General features: G+C 37.8%; 1 protein-coding gene across 1 annotated transcript in view; it reads right to left on the reverse strand.

Annotated features, from left to right (window-relative positions):
- LOC106518359 (vitamin D3 receptor B) overlaps nt 1-24,108 on the reverse strand; it is a 42,629-nt gene that overhangs the window by 9,197 nt on the left and 9,324 nt on the right. Inside the window, exons 3-9 of the mRNA XM_014009621.1 lie at nt 12,135-12,282; nt 11,219-11,349; nt 9,791-9,987; nt 8,394-8,493; nt 7,259-7,439; nt 5,224-5,375; nt 3,239-3,355 (exon numbers count right to left, since the gene is read on the reverse strand). Coding sequence (XP_013865075.1) covers nt 3,239-3,355; nt 5,224-5,375; nt 7,259-7,439; nt 8,394-8,493; nt 9,791-9,987; nt 11,219-11,349; nt 12,135-12,280 — 1,024 coding nt within the window. The 5' untranslated portion in view covers nt 12,281-12,282. The remainder of the gene's footprint in view (nt 1-3,238; nt 3,356-5,223; nt 5,376-7,258; nt 7,440-8,393; nt 8,494-9,790; nt 9,988-11,218; nt 11,350-12,134; nt 12,283-24,108) is intronic.

Here is a 24,108-nt window from a genome sequence, read left to right on the forward strand (position 1 = left end):
GTTTTAAACATCATTACTGTGATCTGCGCAAATGAGGGAATAAAATAATTAATATACAGAGCTGCCTCTGCTTATTTTTTTTTTTTTTTTTTTTTTTTTTTTTGGAGTCAGCGTCAACATACGCAGCTCCTCTTCACGTCTCTCCTCTCATCATCTTCTTGCTTTGGTGCGTCACAAGTCACCCAAATAGTGCTATATTATTATGTTTAGTTACAAAATTAATAATCCATGACAATCATACATTTGAACAAATAACTTCAACCAGTTCTGAACCGGACCGTACTGCCTCACCCCTGCTTTTCCCCGTCACTCTGGACTCTGGTGTGTGTGTGTGTGTGTGTGTGTGTGTGCCGACTCAACTCGGGCGGGAGCAACAACCAGGAAATGAGGGAGTGGGAGGGACAAACCCACCACTCCTTGTGTTCTGCTTCAACAGGAGCAGAGTTAAGCATGTCATTCGGAAAGAAAGACAAGCCCAAAATAATGAACTCACGTTCAAAAACAAGCCCAAAAAACTGCAACCTGCGACTCACAGAATTTACAAGCGACTTTAGAAAAAAAGAAGCCGTCGCTTGTAATAAGCGGACCTGCTTGCTTTTTTTTTTTTACAACGTAACTGCACATGCCTTATCAGCTGACTGGATCGTCTATCGGCGATAGCCAGTGACCATGATCTTATGATCTGACAATAGGGACGATTTCCCATCCCTAAAGGCAAGATTACTTAAGAAGGCTGTCCCACATTATTAAGCAGCCTATTTTCAGACAAAATGGGAAAGAAAAAGGATGTGTCAGCTGCTGAGAAGCCACAAATTGTGGAGTGTTTAGGTCAACGCATTACTACAATCAACATTGCCGAGACACTTCATCGTGATCATCGTACAATCAAGAAGTGTGTAGCTGATTCACAGCACACACATGTGCGTGCTGACAAGGAAAATTGAGGACTCTTTCTTACAGGCAATTACACCAGGTTAAAAAAGCAGCTGTAAAAATGCCTCATCATAGCAGCAGACAAGTTTTTGAAGCTGCTGGTGCCTCCAATGTCCCCCGAACAACAAGATGCAGGGTCCTTCAAAGGTTTGCAGCTGTGCGTGAGCCATCCTGTCCTCTATCCACTGCACACAAGCAGAAACGGCTCCAGTGGGTCAAACAATGCATGAAGACTGACCTCAAAACTGTTTTGTTCACCGTTGAGTGCCGTGCAACGCTCGATGGTCCAGATGGATGGAGTGGAGGATGGCTGGTTGATGGACACCCCATGCGAACAAGGCTACGGCGCCAACAAGGAGGAGGTGGAGTAATGTTTTGGGCTGGAATCATGGYGGGAGAGATTGTCAGCCCCTTTAGGATACGTGAAGGGGTAAAGATGACCTCCATAATGTATGTGGAGTTTCTCAAACAGCAATTCCTGCCATGGTTCAAGAAGAAGAACTGTGCATTCRGTAGCAAGATCGTTTTCATGCATGATAATGCATCGTCTCAGGCTGCAAAGAACACATCTGCATCTCTGGCTGCTATGGGCATAAAAGGGGACAAACTTATGGTGTGGCCCCCATGCTCCCCTGACCTCAACCCCATTGAGAACCTCTGGAGCATCATCAAAAGGAGTGTCTATGATGGCGGGAGGCAGTTCACATCTAAGCAACAGCTCTGGGAGGGTATTTTGTCCTCATGCAAAACAATTGAAGCAGATACCATCCAGAACCTGACAAATTCAATGGACCAAAGAGTTCAGAAGCTCCTTTCGAACAAGGGGTCCTATGTGCAAATGTAACATCACCTACAATTAAGTTTTGACTTGAAAACTGTTTGATTTCAGTTTGTAATAACCTGCTAATGCTTATAATTTCACAAATGACCATTTTTTTTGTTCTTTATAAAAATGAAAAGGTTGAAAACTCTGCTGTGCATAATAATTTGGAACATGCATTTTGAGTGTTTTATTTATTTATTTTTTAAATAGACTTATCAATATTCAATTGTACTCTAATAGTTGATGACTGGAAAATGACAATGACTGCAATTTATATAGGTAATTTTGGAAAATCTGAGAAAATATTTTTTGCATAATAATTTGGAACACAGTGTATGAGCTGTGGGAGGNATAATTTGGAACACAGTGTATGAGCTGTGGGAGGGCCCGTTTATACTCAAGTCAGGAAGAAGACGTCAGATATTTTGTCACTCAGTAGCGGGAACAAGACGTGCGAATTGAAGTATAAAACAAACTTAAAGAAGCTAAAGCAGCAACAACAGAACAACGGATGCTAGAAAACAGGAACTATTTGTACTTTAACTTTTTGTTCAGGCGATTTGCTAATTTTTGGTCATGAGACGTGACATGACACACACAAAAGCCGTTTTTCCATTACAAGGTGCGGCTCCACTCGTTTCTACTCTACTCGGTTCTGCTCGGTGTAGGTGATTTTCCACTGTAACTAGTGTCCCCACTCTGTGGGTGGTATAATTTAAATAGAGGCACAGAAGCTGCTGTTTATCGTTCTTCTGTGCTAGTTATCTATTGACATAAAAAAGTCTGATATTTAATCTTTAACTAAATGCATGAAGCACTCACCACGTCTGCAGCTGTCTGAAGTTTGTGAAGAGTCCAGCAGCCAGACCGGTGGCTGTAGAGAGATCGCCTCCATTTACCCAAACCAGCTCTAGTCCCACTGCTTTGAGCCACTCGGGCCATTGCAGTCCTTCACTGCTCTGAAAACTGACTCAATATTTTTAATTTCTCCTGGCGCGCCGCCATCATTTGGGAAATCTCAGTAAATCAGCTCGCTCTGAATCTTTGCGCATTTGTTAATAACATCATCCAGGGCGGTTCATGCAGCTCCACTAGCCAATCGCGATTGCTACACGCTTCGGCACCTCCACGCCCCAAACGGTGCCGGCCTCAGTACTACCTTGAGAGGAGGTCCGAAAAAGTGGGCCGAGAGCGGCCGGGAGCCACAGTGGAAAGACCAAAAACAGGTGCAGAGTGGGAGTGGAGCCAAACCGAACCGTGTAGGTGGAAAACTGGCTAAAGAGATGCAAACTCTTACGTTAGCTTGGATATTTTTATACATAATATTAGCAACAAATCTGCAAATATATACAAAAAAACAGGGKGGGTTCAGTCAGCCTCAATTTGTCATCATATAATAATGAAAACGAAAAAAGAAGAGTGCATTTGCCAACAATTCAGGATCGCCTTCAACCTTTTCCCTCTTCCACAGGTGTACAGTACCTGGAGAGAGCAAGCAGATGGCCATCAGCAGCACATGTTCCTCCTCATGTAGGCTGAGCTTCTTCAGGCCCACCTGGAACTTCACCAGTGGTTCCAACAGCTCAAGAGTGTGGCCCGCTGCAGAAAACAAGACATTATTTTTTTTATATGCTGACAAAGTTAACATTAATAGACAGTCACATAATTTTCTTTTAACAGCAGTTAAAAAAAACATTGACAATAACACAAGGGAATGTATTAGGAATGTCCTAATCCAATCTCAAGTATTGGATTGTGCTCTGCTTCAAAGCATTTCTGATTGATCAGAGTCACTACAGACACCTCACCTCCAAATCTTTGTTATTTGACATTAGCCACGGCGGAGGAGCTTAATGCAACACGATAAATAAGTGTATCACAGATGTGCACTGCAAAAACAATTTCTACCACTGACAAGATGTATATTCTTTGCACAGTTCAGGTTACTGTAACCCACAGAACAGATGTGAGACGATCCAAACGAGGGAGAACTTTTATCGTTCAGTGTTACGAATATAGCAGGTTAAATGTTTATTTTGATCATTTGAGATTAATGAGATGTTCCACTGTTATGCAGAGCTGCTGAATAGTCAAAAACATTTTGCAACTGTGTTGAAATATGTTACCAATCTGTGGCATTGACATGAAATAGAGACAAAAACTGATTGGGACTTAAGAAATCTGCTTCAGGCTCTTTAAATCATTGGCTTTATTATTGGAGTAAATAAAGATTATAATAGCAAGCAGGTCTAAGTAATAAACAGAGGGTTATGCTGAGCAGAAAACAAAAGGGCAACGTCCAGGAAGTTGTCAGTATTGTCTGAGTAATCTGAAGTACTATAATCTGTCACGTCGACTATCCTTAAAACTGGACCCATCCAGACTTTTACAGGCTGATTGTCACTGATTGAATCATTGTCAACAAGCTGGGTTGTAATTTATTGAGTCTTGTCTAAAAAAAAACAAAAAAACCCAAAAAACAAACAAACAAAAAAACCTCACACACAAAGTCACCTACTTTAAAGACAAACACTCTGTTGGTGACAGCTATACATTTGAGTTTTTCAGTTGCTCAATTACGTAACATTTTATGGGTCATAAAATAGAATAAATGGGAAACTCTTTGTGGTCAATCATAATGAACTATAAGAAGTGATAAAATAATTAGCATTTAAATGAAATATCTGTTTTAACGTATTGCTTTGCTCTTTCTGGTTCAGAAGAGCACACTTCAGTGTAGTTTAGATTTTATGTTATGGGAAGACAGTCTATGGATGTGTGAATGTAATTAACACGCCTCGAATCAAAAATGTCTCTTATGATCTCTGCAAATTTGCAGTACTTAAGCAAAGAACTACTTTTTAATTTTGTACTTTAGATTTATTTGTGCAGTGGCCTTGTTAGTTTAAAGTATTTATTTTCAATTATACAGTATATGGCATTGATTTTTCTTTTAAGAAAACTGCTTTGCTAAAAAAATAAAGAAAACTTAAAAATGACTTCTTTAAAGAACATCTAGTCCAGCATTGTTTGTCAAGTATTCAGACTACGTGACAGCTGAAAGTTTCTCCTCCAGGTTCACACGGTTGTTGTTTTGCATGGCGAGAAGGTCATAAGTGACATTCTTTGCTTGATCCTAAAAAAGGGGGAAAAAAAGAAAAGAGTCTTGTTTGAAAGGTAAATGAAAGCCATGCCTTCAGGGTCTTCTACAGATGTGTCTGACTGGTTATGTAGAAACACTTTTATTAGCCACACATTGGTTCCAGCAACTTTAACTGTAGTTGGAAACTAAATGAACACCTGTGGTCGCAGGCCGTTTCCCTACTTCCTGATTAAAAACTTTTTGTGACATTCTCGTCTTTTTTTCACAATTTCCCCCCAGCTCAGCACTGTATTATAAAAACGATCCCGACCGTCAGCTCGTCTCTGGAGCTGTCAAACTGTAAATGCAGCAGATTCATGCTGACCTTTAGTGACATCACTGATCTGGTATTTAAAGTCGGGCCCTCCGCAGCTCCAGGACATGTCCTCCAGGTTGAAGCTCTGATTTGAGCGCAGCATGATCACCTCGATGGCGCTGGACTTGAGAAGAGCAATTTGGTCCTCAGCACTCAGCTCCCTACAGAAAACCAAACCAATAGTTTTAGCAAAACACTACTTTTAATAAAATATTTGACCAACAGCAGAAACAATACAATTTTTTTTTGATTTTGTCACAACAGGTATTGGTTTCTAGGCCCAAAAAATAAAAGGTAAACATTCTGTTTGAAGCCTCCTGCAGCAATACTTAAAGTAATGTTCTATTTGTCAGCAGTGACAGGTAAAACCATCAAACTCGCTATTTTTGTTTCTTAAAACAAATTCAAAAAGGAGCTAACAAACTGGCAGCAGTTATAAGCTGAAGCCTGCAGATGTCAAGGAGAGGTCCTTGGTATTTTTTAGGGATTAGGAAGGAGATTGAAAGTGGGCAAACATTCCAACGGTAATCCATCATGTTCATCACCCACTGTCAGTCATTATGAAACCTTTAGGAAAATACAGCTTCAACCTCGTTTCTGCCTTGACTTTGGGCTGACCTCACAACACACAAAACATTTGTCCCTGGCAACACACTGACAAACACACACTCTGGCAAGGAATGTTTTCTAGATGTAAAAGGTAGGACAGAAAAAACAGCAACTTGACAATTCTTGCACTGTTATAGTAATAAATAAAAATACTAGGGCTGTGAAATTAATTGAGTTAACTCTGATTAATTTTAGTGCTGCATGGGCATAGATTAAAAATTTTAACCTCAATTAAAATTTACAATCACTTTACTATGGCTGAATATGTAGGTTTGTACATTGCAATGCACTCATTGCATGCCAGGTCATGTTTTTAAAGGAGAAAAGGTTTTCAAACAGTTTAGCTGGATAAATAAAGGTTAATCAATCAATCAATCAATCAATCATCAATCAATCAATCAATCAATCAATCAATCAATCAATCAATCAATCAATCACCTTTAATAAATTAAAGTTACCGTTAAATAAATAATATATTAAAAAAACCTCCATGTGTAACACATTATGTACAGTTTTTTTCTTTTTGTCTTCTTATGGCTTATTTTATTTTATTTATTTAATAAATAAATAATATTTAAAAACTTAAAGTTTTAAATTAAGTTTAAGATTAATCGTGATTAATTCACAGCTACCTTGGAATTAATAGATTAAAATTTTTAATCATTTGACAGCCCTAAAAAAATACACAAAATTACATTTTCTACCAGCCATTACTCTATTATAGCCTCTCTTATACAATTAAAGATTTTAAACACAAGTCAAATTTTTTTTTCTATTTGAAGTCAATTAAAAATCCTTAAAATTTATAATCATCAGAGTCACAACCTGTGTGCYTATGAATATGTCAGGTAAATCAGGTACAGTAATTACTTCCTGATAACTGATGAACTTCAGACTAACAACACGACTACTTGTAAATGAGCAACTTTCTTCCTTTGAGGAACAATACATTACGTAATATATTCTAGCACAAGTCAGCCATCTGTGCCCATCAGTAATCTGTGATCTTTAGACCATGATTACATGCATCACCGTGACACACGATCAATTCATCGGGAGAGAAAAACACTAATATGTGTACAAAGTCTTCCAAAGACATTTAGGTCAGAAGTCACACTGAGACGAACAAATATACATGAGAAGTTGTTCCATAAAGTGAGTGAAACAAGAGATTGTCCCCTAAACATAAATACATAAAATAAATGGGACAGCCTGATATTCAGAAAAATATTTAAAGCATCCAGAGAAGCTCAATTGTTCCCTGTTGCTTACTCTTACTATCAGTGTTATGTCAACTACGAGTCATAACAGTGAACAATTAGTCAATCTGCTCTCATGTCACATGTACGTTTGATAGTAATGTTGCTTGTTTTACTTCTAAATGAGAAGATGGCAGACAATTAAGCAGAACAATAATGTCCACATAAACACTCACCTGAAACCAGGAATCATCTTGGCAAAGCCAATAACTTTCTGTATGCTGTAAGAGACCAGGTCAGCCAGGTGAGGAAGCATGGAGAAGCTCGAGCCTTCCTCCTCGCTGGAGTCGGGGCTGTTGCCATGCTCCTGATACATCATCAGGTTGTTGTAGAAGTTCATTCTGGTGTCAACAGACTCTACAGGGAAAAAGAGCAACAGATATTAGAAAAAAAAGGAGAAATTGATATTCCTTTCACAGTACAAACGAATTTTACATTTTTTAATCTTGATAGATATTATCTATCTGTATATATTTATTATATCTGGAACCAAGCAGTAGAAACAAAAAGACGAATTGAGGTGTTCTAACAAATTACTTTGGGTGTAACAGTACTCATAAATCACAGTTTGGTGTTTGGTGGGGTGACAATTGGTACAAATGAAAAAAAAATCTGAATTTCTCTTAGTTATGTTAAATAAAGAATATCCCATCCATAACCATGACTAGTAAACAAACCTTCCTTAACATTAAGAAGTCTCTACATTATCAGATCGTGTACAGAAAGGAAGGATAATTGGTAACCTAAAAACATCAAACTAAAGTTCTCATTCAACCAATTTGAATGAGACAGTGTCCTACAGGCCAAAAAACTCTCAAAATGAAAAACATCTAGTTTGATTTGTCTTGTTTGTTTTGATTAATTTGCCTTAGACTGGAAAATTAAAGGCAGTGAACTAAACTTTTCGACGCTGCTGATTTCAAACAGGCAGGATTTATCATCTGAACTGGTCTTTTATTGCTTTGTTCTGTTGCACAATGATGTAGATGATTTCTTCCTCTTTTTCTCTGTTATGGGAAAAAAACGTGTCTTTGTGACTAACGTAATCTTCATCAGATTGCACACTGACGTCAGTATTGTGATGGCTCAGTACAAATGAATTCAACGCGACCCCCTTACAGATTACAAAAGTTAAAAGTAAACTGGAAATGAAACTTCTGCAAGTTAGTGTTTGCTAAATAAAGGAAGAGCTTTCTCAATCTGTTAGCATTGTATCATTGTTTGATTTTCTTCCTGAATAACTCTAAAGGGGACAGTAGAGAGAGTGTGCTACTGTTTTTATTTGATCTTGTGTGTATCCTGTTTAATCACCTGGAGAATGACTAAAAGAGTCAGAGGAGGCATCGGAGAAGGAGTGGAGAGAAGCAGCTCTGCTGGCACTTCGTGTCACCGGGCCTTCACGAACAGGAGGCTGCAGAAGGAGAAGAGTACAAGAGCTCAGAATCTATAACCAAACCTTTTGTCTTTATGTAGTACAAAAAATAAATTCAATTTATACAGGAAAATACAGATATTTTTTAGTAGAAGCAGAATATGAAGGGTTTATTGATAAAATGTGTCCAAATCAGAAAACTCAAAACACAAGAAATCAATGCCACTCACAGCAGTGTCGGATCCACACTAGTGCCAAACATAAAATCGGTTGTTTCTGCTCAGACTGCCAAAGCACTGGCTTCAGGCCAGGAAAACCGGTGCTACAGTAACACCAACTCTTTTCAGATCAAAGAACCAGTTATTTTAGTGGCTAGGCGTGGGATTAAGGGTACCAACTAAAACCTTGTAATAATGCTGGAGCCAGTGTAGCATCAACTCAGCCTAAATAGAAAAAAATGAACGTGTAGGTAAAGCTCATTAATCTTTTTAGTTTTCTGTCGTATACTCTGTTTGTGAACCCTGCCTGACGAACTGAATTCATACTTCAGGCCTTCTAAACGAATGATTAAAAGTTGTTTGAAGTGGTGTTCACTATCATCCTAATTTCTAATGTCAAATTCTGACAGGTTGCTACAGTCTCTAAAACAAAGCATGTATTTTTTGTTCTTGCACAGTCCTTTTATGTTATATTTTTACTAGTAATAGTAGTATCATTGCTAATTAGTGGTAATTTCATTTTTTTATGCATTGTCTACAGTTTGTAAACTAGTGTGTGAACCTCTGTACTGATGCTGCTGTGGCACCTGAATTTCCCCTCGGTGGGACAATAAATTCTATTCTATTCTATTCTATTCTATTCTATTCTATTCTATTCTATTCTATTCTATTCTATTCTATTCTATTCTATTCTATTCTATTCTATTCTATTCTATTCTATTCTATTCAGTCAGGTGCTTTTATATCATCACCTGACACTTCTTCTTCCCTCTGTAAATGAGTTTTCTGTAGTGTTCAGTAATACAGAAAAACAGAGTACACAAACTGTTGTAAACAGTCTTTTTAAATAAACCTGCTGGTATTTCAACAGTTTGCAGGGGGAAAAAAAACAAGGCAAACACTAAAAAGTGTAGATAAGCTTTCTCAACTGTCTACAGAAATTCAGAATAGACTGTGGCTCTGATATGGTTATTATTGGACAAACCAGTTCAGAGGTGGTTCTCTGCCAGCTCTAACCTGGCAGTGGCACTAGTCAAACACCACCACACCAGTGGAAAAAAAAAGGGTAAGTGATCTGAACATCGTTGTGGCACAAGAATATGATCTGAGGCACGAACCCTGAAACGGCAGAAATCAGAGTAGGAGTCGTCATATGTTTTGTGGTGCGCCTCCACCAGTGTGGCAATGACTTGACTCTGTTCTTCAGAGAGTCTGGGTCGGCGAGCTTCCTTTTCCGCTTCGCGCTGTGCCTCCTCCTCCTTCCTCCGCTGAATCAGGTCCTTCTTTCTCTGCACTTCCTCATCTGTCAGAATGACTGGAGGGGCAGGACAAACAGAGGGAGCTTTAGTATTATACGCATGAAGGAAAAAAATAGACTCGCAGGAAAAGCGATWGACTCTTTTTGTGTAAGAAAAGCATAAACAGGGCAGATTAAAAAGTGGTTCAGGTAAGTCATTCAGTCATAAATTATAAATAAACCAGATCAACAGAATCTATTTACACAATCAAAGCTGTTCTAAGGTACACTATGTACCTAAACACTGTGATGACAGCCATGTCTATGTTGTGTTGGGTGAAAGGAGGTTGTTATTCTCTGGAGGAAGAGAATGGGAGGGGATGGGTCCATATGGAGACCCCTGCTGCACTGAACAACTGAACACATTGTCTTTGTTCTGTTTGCTCCTTGTTGTTCTAGCCGCTGAATTAGCTCACAGAAACAGAGAGAGAGCTGGGTCTCAACAACATGCTGCTGTTTTTGCAACAGCAACATCAATGGCTCCTGTTTACGTACAGTAAACTATAGTTCTGTTGCCAGCACTCCCAGAGACACTGGGAGACAAAAAACATTAAGTTGGTAGTGTGAGACCTTTTGCATAAAGGAGGTCTGTGGACAATATCCGGATATTACCAGAAAATAAGAAAAGATGTGCCTGCTATTTGCAGACTATGAAAACAAACACAAAACTGTAGAAAGAGGAGGCCAAGTTAGATTGCACATTAGGTGTTTAAACTTGAGATGTGGTATACTTTACACAATACAGGGAGGCTCCACTTGTTTAAACAGAACATGTAAACACTCTAAAAAGGGCAAAGACCCAGAGATATTTAACCTCAGGCCAAATATTACATAATATTTTTCAGGAGGGACAGAAGGTCCCCAAAACAGCAAACACCACTAGTACAATCGGAAAAGGTGTTTGTTTTCTTTTCTTTTTGTCTCATCTGCTAACCAAAAAAAATAAAAAAAAATAAAAAAAATACAATAGAGAACATGTATTTGTACATTCTTAAGGTGGGACGTAGCTTTTGTATCAGTATGGGATATTAGCAGATCACATCATAGATTTTTTTATTTTCAGATCCATGCAMTATTTTAAAAAGGTCAACTTATTAAAAATAAACTAAGCAATGACACTGCAGTATTATTTAGTGATCAATTAAGTCACTTAGGTAAAACAACCTTTCACAGATTATTCAAGAAAAATAAAATAGTGTGAACTGTGGGCTTTGTAACTGAAGACATATAGGTCACATATTTTACTTACACTCTTTCATCATGCCAATGTCCACGCAGCGTTTGAGCCTGCATGCCTGGCAGTGACGCCTGTTGTCCTTGGTGATGGTGCAACTGCCATTAAAGGGACATGTGAAGGAGGCCTTACGCTTCATACTGCGCCTAAATGGCAAACATGTAAAAATATGTCAAAACACATACAGATGAAATCGTTTCAGAACACTAAAAGAATCATTAGTTTAAGAGTAAAAGTTTAAAGGTTTTGTGCCTCTGCGGTAACGTCTGCATATTTTTAAAATCTTTTGTAATTAAATTTTAATATAAAGCAATGACAAACTCTAAAATTGCTCAGCACAAATAATGATACAGACCTGTAAATATTTATGTATTTACATTTATGTAATGCATATATTTACTTTTCACTTTCAAGCCTGAAAAAACACGCAGATATGTGCCAAAGAATCCAGGAATGACGCAGATCATCATGATTTAGATTTAGTGAACGCACATACATTTATATAAACGTGAATAAAAACACAGATGCAAGAGTTCAAATGAGGGGCCATCTGAGACGAGGAAGGAGATTATTAAATATCCATTTTTTTTTGCTCTCCCTTTGAAAATCAACACTGCTGAGAGCAACAGATGTAAATGAACAGATATGTTAAACACAAACACTCATGGGAAAAAAAGGCAAAGTTAAAACAACTATTTAGCCAAATTAGAAGCTCATGACGAGCAGCAGATTTGTGTGCGCACGTGGGCAGCCGTATGCACTTTAAGTGTTAGCAAGCCATGTCAGTGGCACGATACGAGGGGATATTTTTTTCCTGTCTTGAGTACTGTGCAGCAGAGCTCATGTTCAACTGTACCAATCGTGCTTTAGTGTGTTAAAACTGAATTTATGGCACCGTTTCACTTCACAGAGATGCACGCTGAATGTATACCTGAAAAATCCCTTGCATCCTTCACAGGTCATGGCGTTAAAGTGAAAGCCGGTGGCTTTGTCGCCACACACGCCGCAGATCCGTGGCACATTCCTATCAAACTCATCAGAGGCCAGAGTGGATGTACTCACAACAGTAGGCTCCATCACTAAATGGGGAAGAAGTGGAGACGAAAAACAGAAATGAGTTTAACATTCAACAGAAAACAAAATGTATATAAAAAAATTTTTTTAAAAACTTGGAACAAGACATTTACGTTCATTTGCCAACCAAGTAGTGTATTTTTGTCTTAAACTCCTAATTTACTTTGAGTGAAACTAAATTAGTAGTTTTGTGCAAGTGTGAGAAACTATAGTCATATGAACTAAATGGAAAGCTCTCTTTAATCCTCTGAAGCAATACGGGGATTATATTTGATTAAACAGTGCTCTGATTACCTTTAACTTGGCCTTGTGAGAGGAAAAAAAACATGTCACCACAAGGATAACATCCTTGTAAAAAACAAACAAACAATCACTGCCCTTCATCAAGCTCCTCTCATTTCTTTCTTTGCTTTCCTTTCACTGCGGAGTGAAAGCTGAGCCAGTGATGGAAGGAAGTGGAAAACAACAGTGACCAAAACAATATTCAAACTCACAAATACAGCAAAAGTGAGGAGTCTACTGAATAATTTAGAATAATTTGACACAGCTCTTCATCATTCATGTCGAACATTAAAAAGAAAGGCTCAAGGTGAATGACTGTGCAAGTTTTGCTGTTTAGCAGTTAAGTCATTTCTAAGCATGACAAGTCTTAATCACTAAGTTGAAACAAAAATTATATGTTTATTCAAAAATTAGATCCAATCTGACATCTTCTGTTTCAAATATCTATCTTCATGCCATTATACTCTCAACCATGTCGTACTGTTTACCTGTTTGGTCTCTTACAACAAATGAAATCTTAGAACCCATAGTTAGGCTCTACAACGGGGCCTACAAAATTCATAAAAAACTTCCTGGTTGGACTCATCACTGTACAGTTCTTTCATTGTCTGATGCCTTGACTTTTCAGAATTATGTTTTGTATAGTGGTATTAATTTATATTTTCAGATCTTCCAAGGTGCCAATTATGGAACTCTCTGTGCATTGCTGCCCAAATCAAATTCTGGAAGTGGTCATTCAACTAGATCTGTTACAAAAGGACAACTGATATTACCAACTTTTAAAAACTGTTACGGCCAGAGGTCTTTCTTCTATGTTTATACTAAAGCATGGAATGACATTCCTCAAAACATAAAGTCCATTTCAAAACTACAGCCCTTTAAGAAGAATCTTGTCTGCCATCTGCTGGACACTTTTTGTTGTGCTCATATTTAGACGTCCTATTTTGCAAATGCTGCCTTTTTGAAATTTGCTATACTTGTTTGTCTTTGTGTCTATGGTGTATAATGATGTGATTGTGATGCTGTAATTCTGAGTGTTTATGTGCTGCAGAACAGGAACCTGCTGTAAAACAGCAATTGTGCTGAGTCAGGCTTGATTTTTAATAATATTTTCCTGMTAAATAAATAAATCAAATCAAAATCAAATCAATGACCTTGAATTATCTAATTCTGGAGAATTACATGAACAGCACGTGTTTGGTATTGTAGCAGAGGTATCTAGGTATGGCATTTTTGCTGCGGCCATCATGATATGTAGTAGTTGAAGCCTAATTAATAAATATTTAAAACAATAGATCAAATGGGCTCTGCATGCTTCAACCATGAATCTCTAAATAATTAATACGTCTGTTAGCGTGCGCTACAACACGTCTGCAAATACTTGTTATGGGAATTCAGCTGATGGGTCAATCAGAGGCCTGATAAACGTCAGCCCACAGAGTAATTCTTTAGGCTGCTGTGGGCTCCTGCCAGGTAAACTTGAGACAGAGCTTTTATATAAAAGCACAAGGAAATAATACACTTAAAACAACAATAAATCGAGAGACAATGTAAAAGCTAACATGAACAATATAGTCTGCATAGTGGTAACAAATTAGCCATCGGCAACTGTAACAAAAAGGGCTGCTGTTTCTATCTGCGCAACAGCACAATTTGAGGTTTTCTCAGAATTTCACTCCTGAGATCAAACATTGTAATGATCATCAGCAGTGGTGGGCAGCACTAATCTAAAAATTAGTTCCACTAACCCTAATATTTAGGTCCCCTAATTCTAAAGCACTAGCACACTAAATACAGTATTTAGCAAAAGCTAATTCTAACACACTAAAATAACCCAATCAACCCATGGGACATTCTTCAACAGACAACATGAGTCACATGTTGCTCTCTTAAGCCTTTCACAGCTGTATTTGAGTTCATATTTTGTCAATATGTCACCTATTGGATAAGTGACACACATATGAACAAAATGTGTGACAACTTCCACCTTCAGTTGTTAATATTAACATTGATCAATAACATTTAAAGACCTCACTTAGTGCTTCTAAATTTAGCCTATAAATTTAGCAAGTGCTAATACACTAATAAATTTTAAAATAAGCAAAAGCCGTACGTTAACTTTTTTAGCTCATAGCACCGGTGCTACAGAGGTTGCTGGTTTTGTAGCACAGAACAAAAAGTTGTAGCACTAGAATAAAATATCTGTTCTAATCTCCAATACCAAAAGCCAGAATGGTGAATAATATGGTGAGTATTGTTGTAGGACAGGACTCACCAACCTTTTTGAGACTGAGAGCTACTTCAGGGTAGAAACACAAAGAGCTACTTGTTTGATTAAAACAAAAAACAGATTTATACAGCTCAGATTCAATTATAAGAAATTTGCATGTATTTGAATATTTAATTACTATGTTACATCTTAATGTTAATGACTCCTCATGATAGTTATCAACAATAATTTTCTTAATATTATTATTATTATTATTAAATGATCAGAACTCTGTGCAACAGCAGATGGATCTTAGTCCAGAGTTCTCAGTTTAAATCTCTTTTGGAGAACACAGAACCACTAAACGAATGAACAGCACATAACGTGTTCATTTCCCCCCTGACAGTACAGAAATCACCAACAGAGACCCTCTCTCACCACACTCACGTGTGCTTTCGGAGAACAGGATGGAATTAAAAGAGGCGTTGAGAAACCTCAGCTGCTTTGATTCAAGCTACTGAAGTCTGCAGCAYGAGCTGCTGAATAACGCTTGACTCTTTATTATGTTGCAGATCAAAAATATGTCCAAGTACATCTTTTTAGGTTTTTAAGTTTCAAAATAATCTGACTCTAATTCTGATTGTATCTGCAGTTAGTCTCTGGATTTGTTATCTCTTTCTTTGTACGAATGAAGAGTGAAGAGCTTCCTTGTCTAAAAAATAATAAAAATAAAAAAACACCCCATTTGTGACATTTCTTCAAAATAGGGGTCGACCGATACATCGTCCGGCCTATATTTTCGGCGGATATTTGCATTTTTTCCTTATATCGGTATCGGCCGAACGGACGAACGTTCGTCCTTTCGGTCTATCCATTCTTTGGGTCATGCGAGCACACGTTGCCACCCCTCCCTCGGGGAGAGAGCTGCTAATGTTGTGAAACTGAGTGCTAACAACAATAAGGGTGAGTTATGAACTTTTAATGTGTTTTAACTGTCTAATTTAGCTGTTTCTGCCCTCTGTGTCGGACTATGAGTGGTAGAGAGAACAGTTGTGTGTTTAAGTTTCGCGGATGGGAGCGTCGCCATGTTACTTTCATTTTGAAACCGCACAGTAATTAGCGTGTCCGCATTTGTTTTTCTTTTAAAAAATGCTGGAATTGTTCACAGGAGGCATAGAAGAACACCTCTATTGTTCTCCCTGCTGGATTAAAATAAAAGGTCCACATCGTGGGGTGAATAAAGTTTAGGCTAGGTTTATGGTCAGATAAGCTATACAAAATTCTGGTAAATGAATGAGTCTATGCAAAGTCTCCAAGAGGATAGAAGAACAAATGTGGGTATGTCTGTGGGAGAGTGAAGCTTGGTTTATACTTCAATAAGACGTGCAACAGTGGTTTGTTAATTGCGCAATTTCAGCGCGTCTTTTTCCTGAGCGAGTATAAACGAGCTGCAGACGCAGTGGATATAAATAATCATAAATTCTCCCTCTGTCCTCCCTCAGCTCATATAAAGTATGAAAACTACAATAACAATGGCTGGATAGTGTTTTTTTCCACTCAACATCAGTATTAAGTTGAATGAAGTAGAGTCATTTTTTAAAGGTGGACAGAAAAAAAGACATGACCAGCTGTGTGCTCACGCTCCTTGGGACCTGGATCTTTTTAAAACTGGCTTCAGACAAAAAWATATATATAATTTTTAACAAAATAAAACGCAGAAGGAAGATCTGCTTTGGGTCCTGTTCTGGTCCAGCTCGGTCCAACTCTCGGCGCCGCCACAGCTGAGGACCGCTGGCCCACTGGACCGGTGCTCCATGAATAAAACACACCCACGAAGTTCAGACCAATCACACGCTCCGAGCCACAATGTCCGCGTCTCAGAGTTCTGACTGGGGGCAATGTATAGGGCGCAATGCGCATTTTGAAGTATCGCATCAGAAAAGGTGAATGGAAACGGCATGATTCGAAAAAAATTCCTCTAATTCACATAAAAAGTTGATGCGCTCGCTTGAGGTGATTTTTTTGGGGGGGTGGGGTTTAAAAAAAAGGTTAATGCGCAAAAGGAGATATGGGAACACATTTGCCGAATGAGTTCTAATGTAGCAAACATTTACCTCACATGGTTGATCAGCTGTTCCGACTGTCTGAACGGTACGGTACCAGCATGACTGCAGCCGCAACTCGCGGCAGGATCCTCCTCCCGCTGTCGGCGTATTCTGTTATTCCGGTAACGTGAAGAGAATTGCATTTCTTTCTCTATGTCTCCAGACAGCATGTAACAARGCCAAAACTAGTTGATATGACAGAATAAGTACAACTTTCCCCATAGTGGCAACACGTTCTTGATAACTTCTCTCCATTGTCCTGAGATGCGACTTTTACTTCCTGTTTACTACACGCATGTGTCTGACGTAACTGATTCGCTTCAAGCCAGTTGATGGAAACACGTCTGATTCGTATTTCTTCATTTTTTCCTTTATGCGAAATTATTAAAATTTGCTCAAAATTCAAATTAAAATTGGATGGAAACACGGTTACAGTTGGTGTATTTAAGTTATTTTTGTGACCTACAGGAAAAGTCTCAAAGATCTTGAAATCTGTCGTGGGTCTGTTGCTAACTCACTCGGAGCTACAGAGGTGGGGGAGTTTCAGCCCCCCTTCTCCCTCTCCCTCTCCCTCTGCGCCTAGCAGTGTCTTCTGAACAGAACGAGGTGGTCAGGTTACGGGTTTTCATCTAAAAAAAAGTCCAAATTAAACGCCGACATTATTACACATTGCTGGAATTGATTGTTTTCGGGAATTTCCCACATTATAAAAATTACGGACAGATGGACGTAAAAAAAAGCAGCAGCTTCCAAGCTCTCACACTAGTGCTATGTAGTGTTTTCTTTTATAGCACAGACAGTTTTTTTCATAGCATGTGCAACATATAGTATGTCACACTGTACAGCCTTGAAAGCCCTAAAGCACTAATCAGGAAATTAGTTCCCCTATTAGTGCTTAGGGGAACTGTGCCCACCACTGATCATCAGTAATCATCATTTATGGTAAACACATACGCTTTTAAACAAACATATTTTACATTTTAAACACTTGCTAAGATGTGAATCTCCTTGCATTCCTAGGCTGTGCATGTGTAAACCAAAACACATCTGAACAGGATCCAAAACAAACCAATTAGCAGTTCTTTAAACAATTAGGGTTTGCCAAACTTCCTGGGTCAGTCACCACCACAAGCTGTAATTTTTAAGTGTCTTGACTCTTCCAAAAAAAAAAAGTAATAATTCTGTTGTTGAAATCTTATATTAAAGGTTTTTTAGTCAATCAGCTTGTGGCATAACCAGCTTGTCACCTTTGGATGAATTTCCAAAATGTTCAGTTGTTTTTTTTTTCTTGTGCACCACGTCAAAGCAAAGCATGTGAAAAATGTAATGACTGGAGAGTTTATCCATGATTACCCACAAGGTATACGTAAACAACAAATGTCAAAGGTTGGTTCAAGTATGCAATTGACTCTTTGTGCAGATCCAATGAAACAGTCACAAATCACTAATTGTCATCAAGCAACATTTCTGATTTGCATCACTGAAATCAGTGAAACATATTGTGTAGTTTTATTAGCTGAACTACTACAATATGCAAACTACTCCCAGCAACCATTCATCACTCATTGTGAACCAAAACATCCATTTACCTTAGCTTATTATTGAGTGACTGCTGAAGTCAGTCCTCTGTGACTGCATTCAGCCTCGACAGGCCATTACACTAAATGTGCAGAAGAACCGAGAGAGCTCTAAATTATGCATCAGGTTATTAGACTAGATCTGTACTCATTCCAGTTATTGGACATGCAAAACAAAAAGGACACAATTTTAGCTTCAGGCTTTGGCTTAAGCTTCATTTTTGACTGAATATGCATATTACTTAAGATGCTGTTCCACAAGATCATTCAAATCCTTTTCTGTGGCAATAAGTTGAAACATTACTTCCTGTGGTGGCACAGTTGGTAGAGCAGTCGCCTCTCCCCAAAAAGGTTGCTGAATCAAATCCTGGCATGGGATATTTCTGGGTGGAGATTGCATGTTCGGTTTCTTCCCACAGACCAAAAACATGCATGTTAGGTTAATTGGTAACTATGAATTGTCCCTAGGTGTGTGAGAGAGTGAATGGTTGTTATGCTTTGTGGCCCTGTGATGGACTTGTGACCTTTTCAGGGACTACTCCGCCTCTCACATGACAGCTGGACATGGGCACCAGGGACCCCACTGAACCAGATAAGAAGCAGCGGGTAAAGATAATGGAGGGATTACTTCTTGTTTTCAACATAAAGCTGTAAAAAAACAAAACTAAGATTTTTAAAAAGTAATACAGTATCATCTAAAGGAATCAAGGGAACACTGCATTATTTTATTAGAAAAAGACAAATTTTTAGAAATGTATTTAACATTTATTCCATTTAGGGCATGGCTATACAAGTTATATTACTAACACTGAACGGAAGTATTTTTTTAGTATATGCAAAGCAGGCCTTTTCATTCATCTCTCTTCTTCATCTAATTGATATTATCTCCAGACAGATCTAGCTAAACTGAAATAGAACTGAAAGTGTGACTTTGCTTTTAAAACTATGTGAACTTACAGACATTTACCTATATATTATGTGGTATGGCATTCATAGGGGAGTGTCTGGTTCTGTTTTGAAGGGTGGGTGGTGGCACCCCCTTGAATAACGTTAAAGAGAACGATTAGATAGATATAGATTTTTTATGATGAAGAAATGGACATTAGCATGGAATTAAAAAGTAAATGTGGAACCCTTTTAGGTTACAGAAAATCCACTGAGGACATATGACTTATCAAGATGTCAAGTTAGATGTAAAAAATTGAAATTTAATATTAATATGTATTCATTTAAATACGTGGAATAAAATACCAACATTGTTAAACTGTCCAATGTAAATTTACATGGCAAGCATGTAACGCACTGATGCAGCCAAGCTGTCAGTATGTTGTGAGGATGCTAACAATAGAGCCATCTCTAGGGAAAGTTTTCAAACCACCAGGTAAATAACGAGGCAGGTGTGAGCAGTGACTGTGAACTCTCCATCATAGTAGCTTGYCACAAAAACAAACATCAAGTGCGCGTCCCAGATTGTAACTATGGTGTTTGGTGTTGATGTGCGGCCCCTCTATTTTCTGCGGTGCACTGTTGGCTGATCACAACATTCATTCCCAATGTGTGACTCCAGCAAGTACAGGCACACACAGTCCTCTAACAACTGTGGTGCAAGACTGTCAACTTGGCCCTCCAATCCACAAACCATAAATCTATTTTTTGTGGCAACATGTAGAACCTTAAACATCTGCAGTGAACTCACTCATTAAAAAAAACATAATAATTGCAAATTGCAAATTAAGCTGGTAACCTAAAGTATTCTGCAAATTCATTCATCCAAGATATCTTTTTGTGATTTAAAGGAAATATGGCTAAATAAATGTCAGTTACAGCTAGATGACATGTTTTAAAAGTTGAAAGCTAACACACTGTCAAAGGAAAATTTATAGCATTTTAATGTTTAGGACAACTGGGTGTAAATTCCCATGGCTCTATGTCACAGAGAGCTATTTCTGACCCGCCCAAAGCACATCCTGAAAAGAACAAATGACGAGAAAATGTCCTAATGGTCTAACTGGGCTGCATGGGGGCAACATCCTGTAAACCTCAGTTCCTGTTTCACTATGAATGAATCACACCCCCTTTTTCAGCCAATCGTTTCTCGCCTTTTTTTGTTTTGTTTTCTGTCTTAACATCTGAGTCACGAACCTAATGTGCAATCATGCAATAACACAAACAGGTACATCGTGTCTATCAGGTATGAGCAATATGTACTGTTTTTGTGTCAGATTGCAGCTGTACTTGAAAAACATACTAATCAAGGTCTGTTACAAACACAGCTGGCGCAGGAGTGTTGGAGAGAAAAAAAATGTGCTCTCACAGACGAGGTAAAAAAAAAAAAAACATTTAGGTTGGCATTTCTACATTAATAGCAACTGTATGGTTTTGTACCGTGATTGCGAAACAATGCAATTTTTGACCATTATCAGATTAAAATGAAACTTGGATTATTGTGAAACACACCATCAAAAGAAGATGAATGATACTTTCTGTAATATGCCTGTCCATGTCCTATAAAAGCAGCTGTGCAGAAAGTTACTCCTGCTTCAGTGTCTCTTCTCTTGGGTTGCAATTATCAGTAACTTTGAAGAAGTGCTAAATATTTCAGTCTATGTAGCAAACAGTGCCATTTTTGTCCAAATTGGATGCTTAAATTTGCACATAGGTTGTTTTTCCTCTAAATGCAAGCAAATCAAGCACTGCAAAATCAAGGCAAGCTACATCAGTGCAGGGTGATTCCATATGGTATTGCAGCTTGAGGCGCAAATCAACTTTTGCAAAGCATTTAGTAATTAGACCAATCTGTGATTCTTTGCTTGTTACCATTTAGCAAACACAAGTGCCACACAGTTCTTTGGTGAATCACAATTCTGATATTTTAACATTTTAAATTGTAATTTTTAAATATGGGAACTGTGAAAACAGTTTGCAGAATGTGCTTCATCCAGAATAAAAAAAGTGTTAATTTATTTAAAACAAAGTGTTTGCAAATGTTTCTATGATGATTTGAACTGAATCAAATTTTCTTAAAAATCTGATAGAGAGCATTTTAGGAACGGGGGAAAATACAAAGTTGTATTCAAAAAAGAAGAAGCAGATTTTAAAAACTGGTAATGAAAGAAAAGTGCAGAATCATAACTGCTTTATCACAAATATCTTTCGAAGCCCAAACTGTGGTTGTAATTAAAATTAAAATGAACTTACTTTCAAAGCACTGCACCAAACAGCTGCAGAGACCTCAAATAAATTCTTTAATTATACCTTGTAATTGTTGCTTTGCAGACAGAGAGAAGATGTGCGTGCCTGCAGAGTGATTGGTGTTGGAGGAGGAATGCATGACCAGAGCAGGTCACTGTGATCGAGGTGGACGTGAGTAAAAACTCAAGACATGTACTCTATTATATCATAGTGAGAGGATTTGATGTCTTTGTCAGAATAACTTACTGTGTCACCATGGCCTGATGGAACATACTGGCAGTTGCAAAAAAGAAAAGAAAAAGAGGACTGGGCATTGAGRAGCAGCCTAAAAAGGCTGATTAACACAAAAACGGCCAGTTTTTGTTGTTTCTAAAGTTGGCTAAAAATACACCCTCATAAGCTACTTCAGTTACTGGCTAAATATAAACAGTCTAATCTCTGACAGCTCGTCATCTTGAGAAGAATCAGGAGGAAAAAAAAGCATTTTGTGGTTTATGTTAATATTATATTTATAGTAGTTGCGTGGATTTGTTTTTCTGTTAGTCCTGCTTGTCATTTTTAAAACTAAACACTTTGTGGTTACATGTTGTGCATACACAATAAACACTGTGCAATTTGTCCTGTGGTCAATTTTCAGATTTACCATTTCAATTCAGGTCACTTTAACACTGAAGAATCAAGGTATCAGTATGCTGGACATAACTAGKGTCGAGTCAAAGGTGATAACCCCCACTCCCTTGATTTGTTTGCTCACCCAGTGAGAGATAATCCACTCAAGGAGACACTGATAGTGTATAAAAGTGTATTGATATTGCACTATCACAAACAGCAGTGAAACAAACAAAAAAATGTATGCCTCCACCTTTCACTTCATTGCCAATCKAATTTTAAGATGGATGCAGTTTGGCAAAATTACATCAGTAAACAGMCATCCTTCTGCATGCCAGACATGTTAGGGAGGGGCAGTCAAGCACTATCTGGTCATCTTAGCACATACTGTGGACAAACAAGACAATTGCTATATTGTTGGGCTTCCTTGAGAGACTTTAAAAACAAAGTTATAAAAATTCTACAAATAAAGATTATTTTCTCTAAATGACTCTTCAGCAACCCATCAATACTGCTTTCATTTCAGTTGTGGGAGATATTTTCTGTGTCACATGGGGGTGTTTTAGGTTATGCTATGGTAACATACCATGCAAACACACTGATTATTACTGGCAGGACTAACACAAATTGTTTTTTTTTTTTCACTAGAACCCCAATCCTACTGGAAACCTTTGAGTCACAAGAAGACAGAGCTAACCACCACATATCATACCACCATACCAGTTAAGGGTTTTGCCTATTTAATTTAGTTTAAGAAAAGATTCAATGTAAAGTACCTAGAAACATGCCTCATGTATAAAACAATACAACTTAATTAAATGCCATAAGTGCTGAAAAAAGAATAATTTKATTTGGGGTTGTTACAAAGTCAAAAGAAGAATATAATTAAGTAGATGTAGGAATACAAAGACAACCTGTACTGATGGACCGCAGTGTGAATAGCCCTGTGCTACAGCTTTACTTCATTTCTTGAGCTCTGTGTTTCATCAGTTTATTCATTTTTATCCAGTTACTTAAAATGCTTTTGATGGTTAACCAGCAATGATGCTCTGCATTAATTCTAAGTTGCCATTACAGACAGTATTCAGAACGTTTTCTTTTCCTGGTTTTTTACAATGGGTCTGGCTCWGGCACAAAAACCAACAGTAAGAGATATCAAGTGGTAAAACAGATGGAAAAAGGGTGGAATGTTGTCAAGATGTGGACATAGTTTATTTTGTCATTAATTGTTGACAAGATTTTTGGGCCACATGGGTGGAGGAGACCAACTAGGCGGGATAACAGACAAGCTGGACTGTAACATACTTTACTTATTTTATATTTTGTTGAGTTATCTCAAAACACCCTTGTTATATTTGTGTCAGAAAGTCCAAACTTGTAGAATCTTTTCAAATTTCATCGAAGCACTTTTTACATGTTACTTATTCATACAAAACGTTTAACCTTTGACTCTAAATATGCAGCTATTTACCATGACAAGCTTCAGACAAGTCAGACATTGTATTACATATAAAAATATTAAAACATATAAATACAACAAGTTTTGAATGAACAAATGTACTTCTTGGACTGAAATTAAGCTGTTTATTGAATTTTGATTAGCAAAGACAATTTGTAGAAACTGTTACTTACATGTGCTGTGCTCCCTACACAGAACAATCTTGCTAAAACGTCTGAATGCCTGTTGTTAAAATGCATCTTAGAAACTTCTGCTTCACACCATTTTTTTAATTCAACAGCTGGAAGGACTGAGTYTGCAGCATTGCCTACTTTGCAGAATAATATCAAGCATGAATGAAATTCTTCCAGGTAAAAAAAACTGATGCAAATTTGCCATGGTGTAACAATTACATTATG

The sequence above is a fragment of the Austrofundulus limnaeus genome, unplaced genomic scaffold (genome assembly GCF_001266775.1).
Source record: "Austrofundulus limnaeus strain Quisiro unplaced genomic scaffold, Austrofundulus_limnaeus-1.0 Scaffold60, whole genome shotgun sequence".
Taxonomy (NCBI): Eukaryota; Metazoa; Chordata; class Actinopteri; order Cyprinodontiformes; family Rivulidae; genus Austrofundulus; species Austrofundulus limnaeus.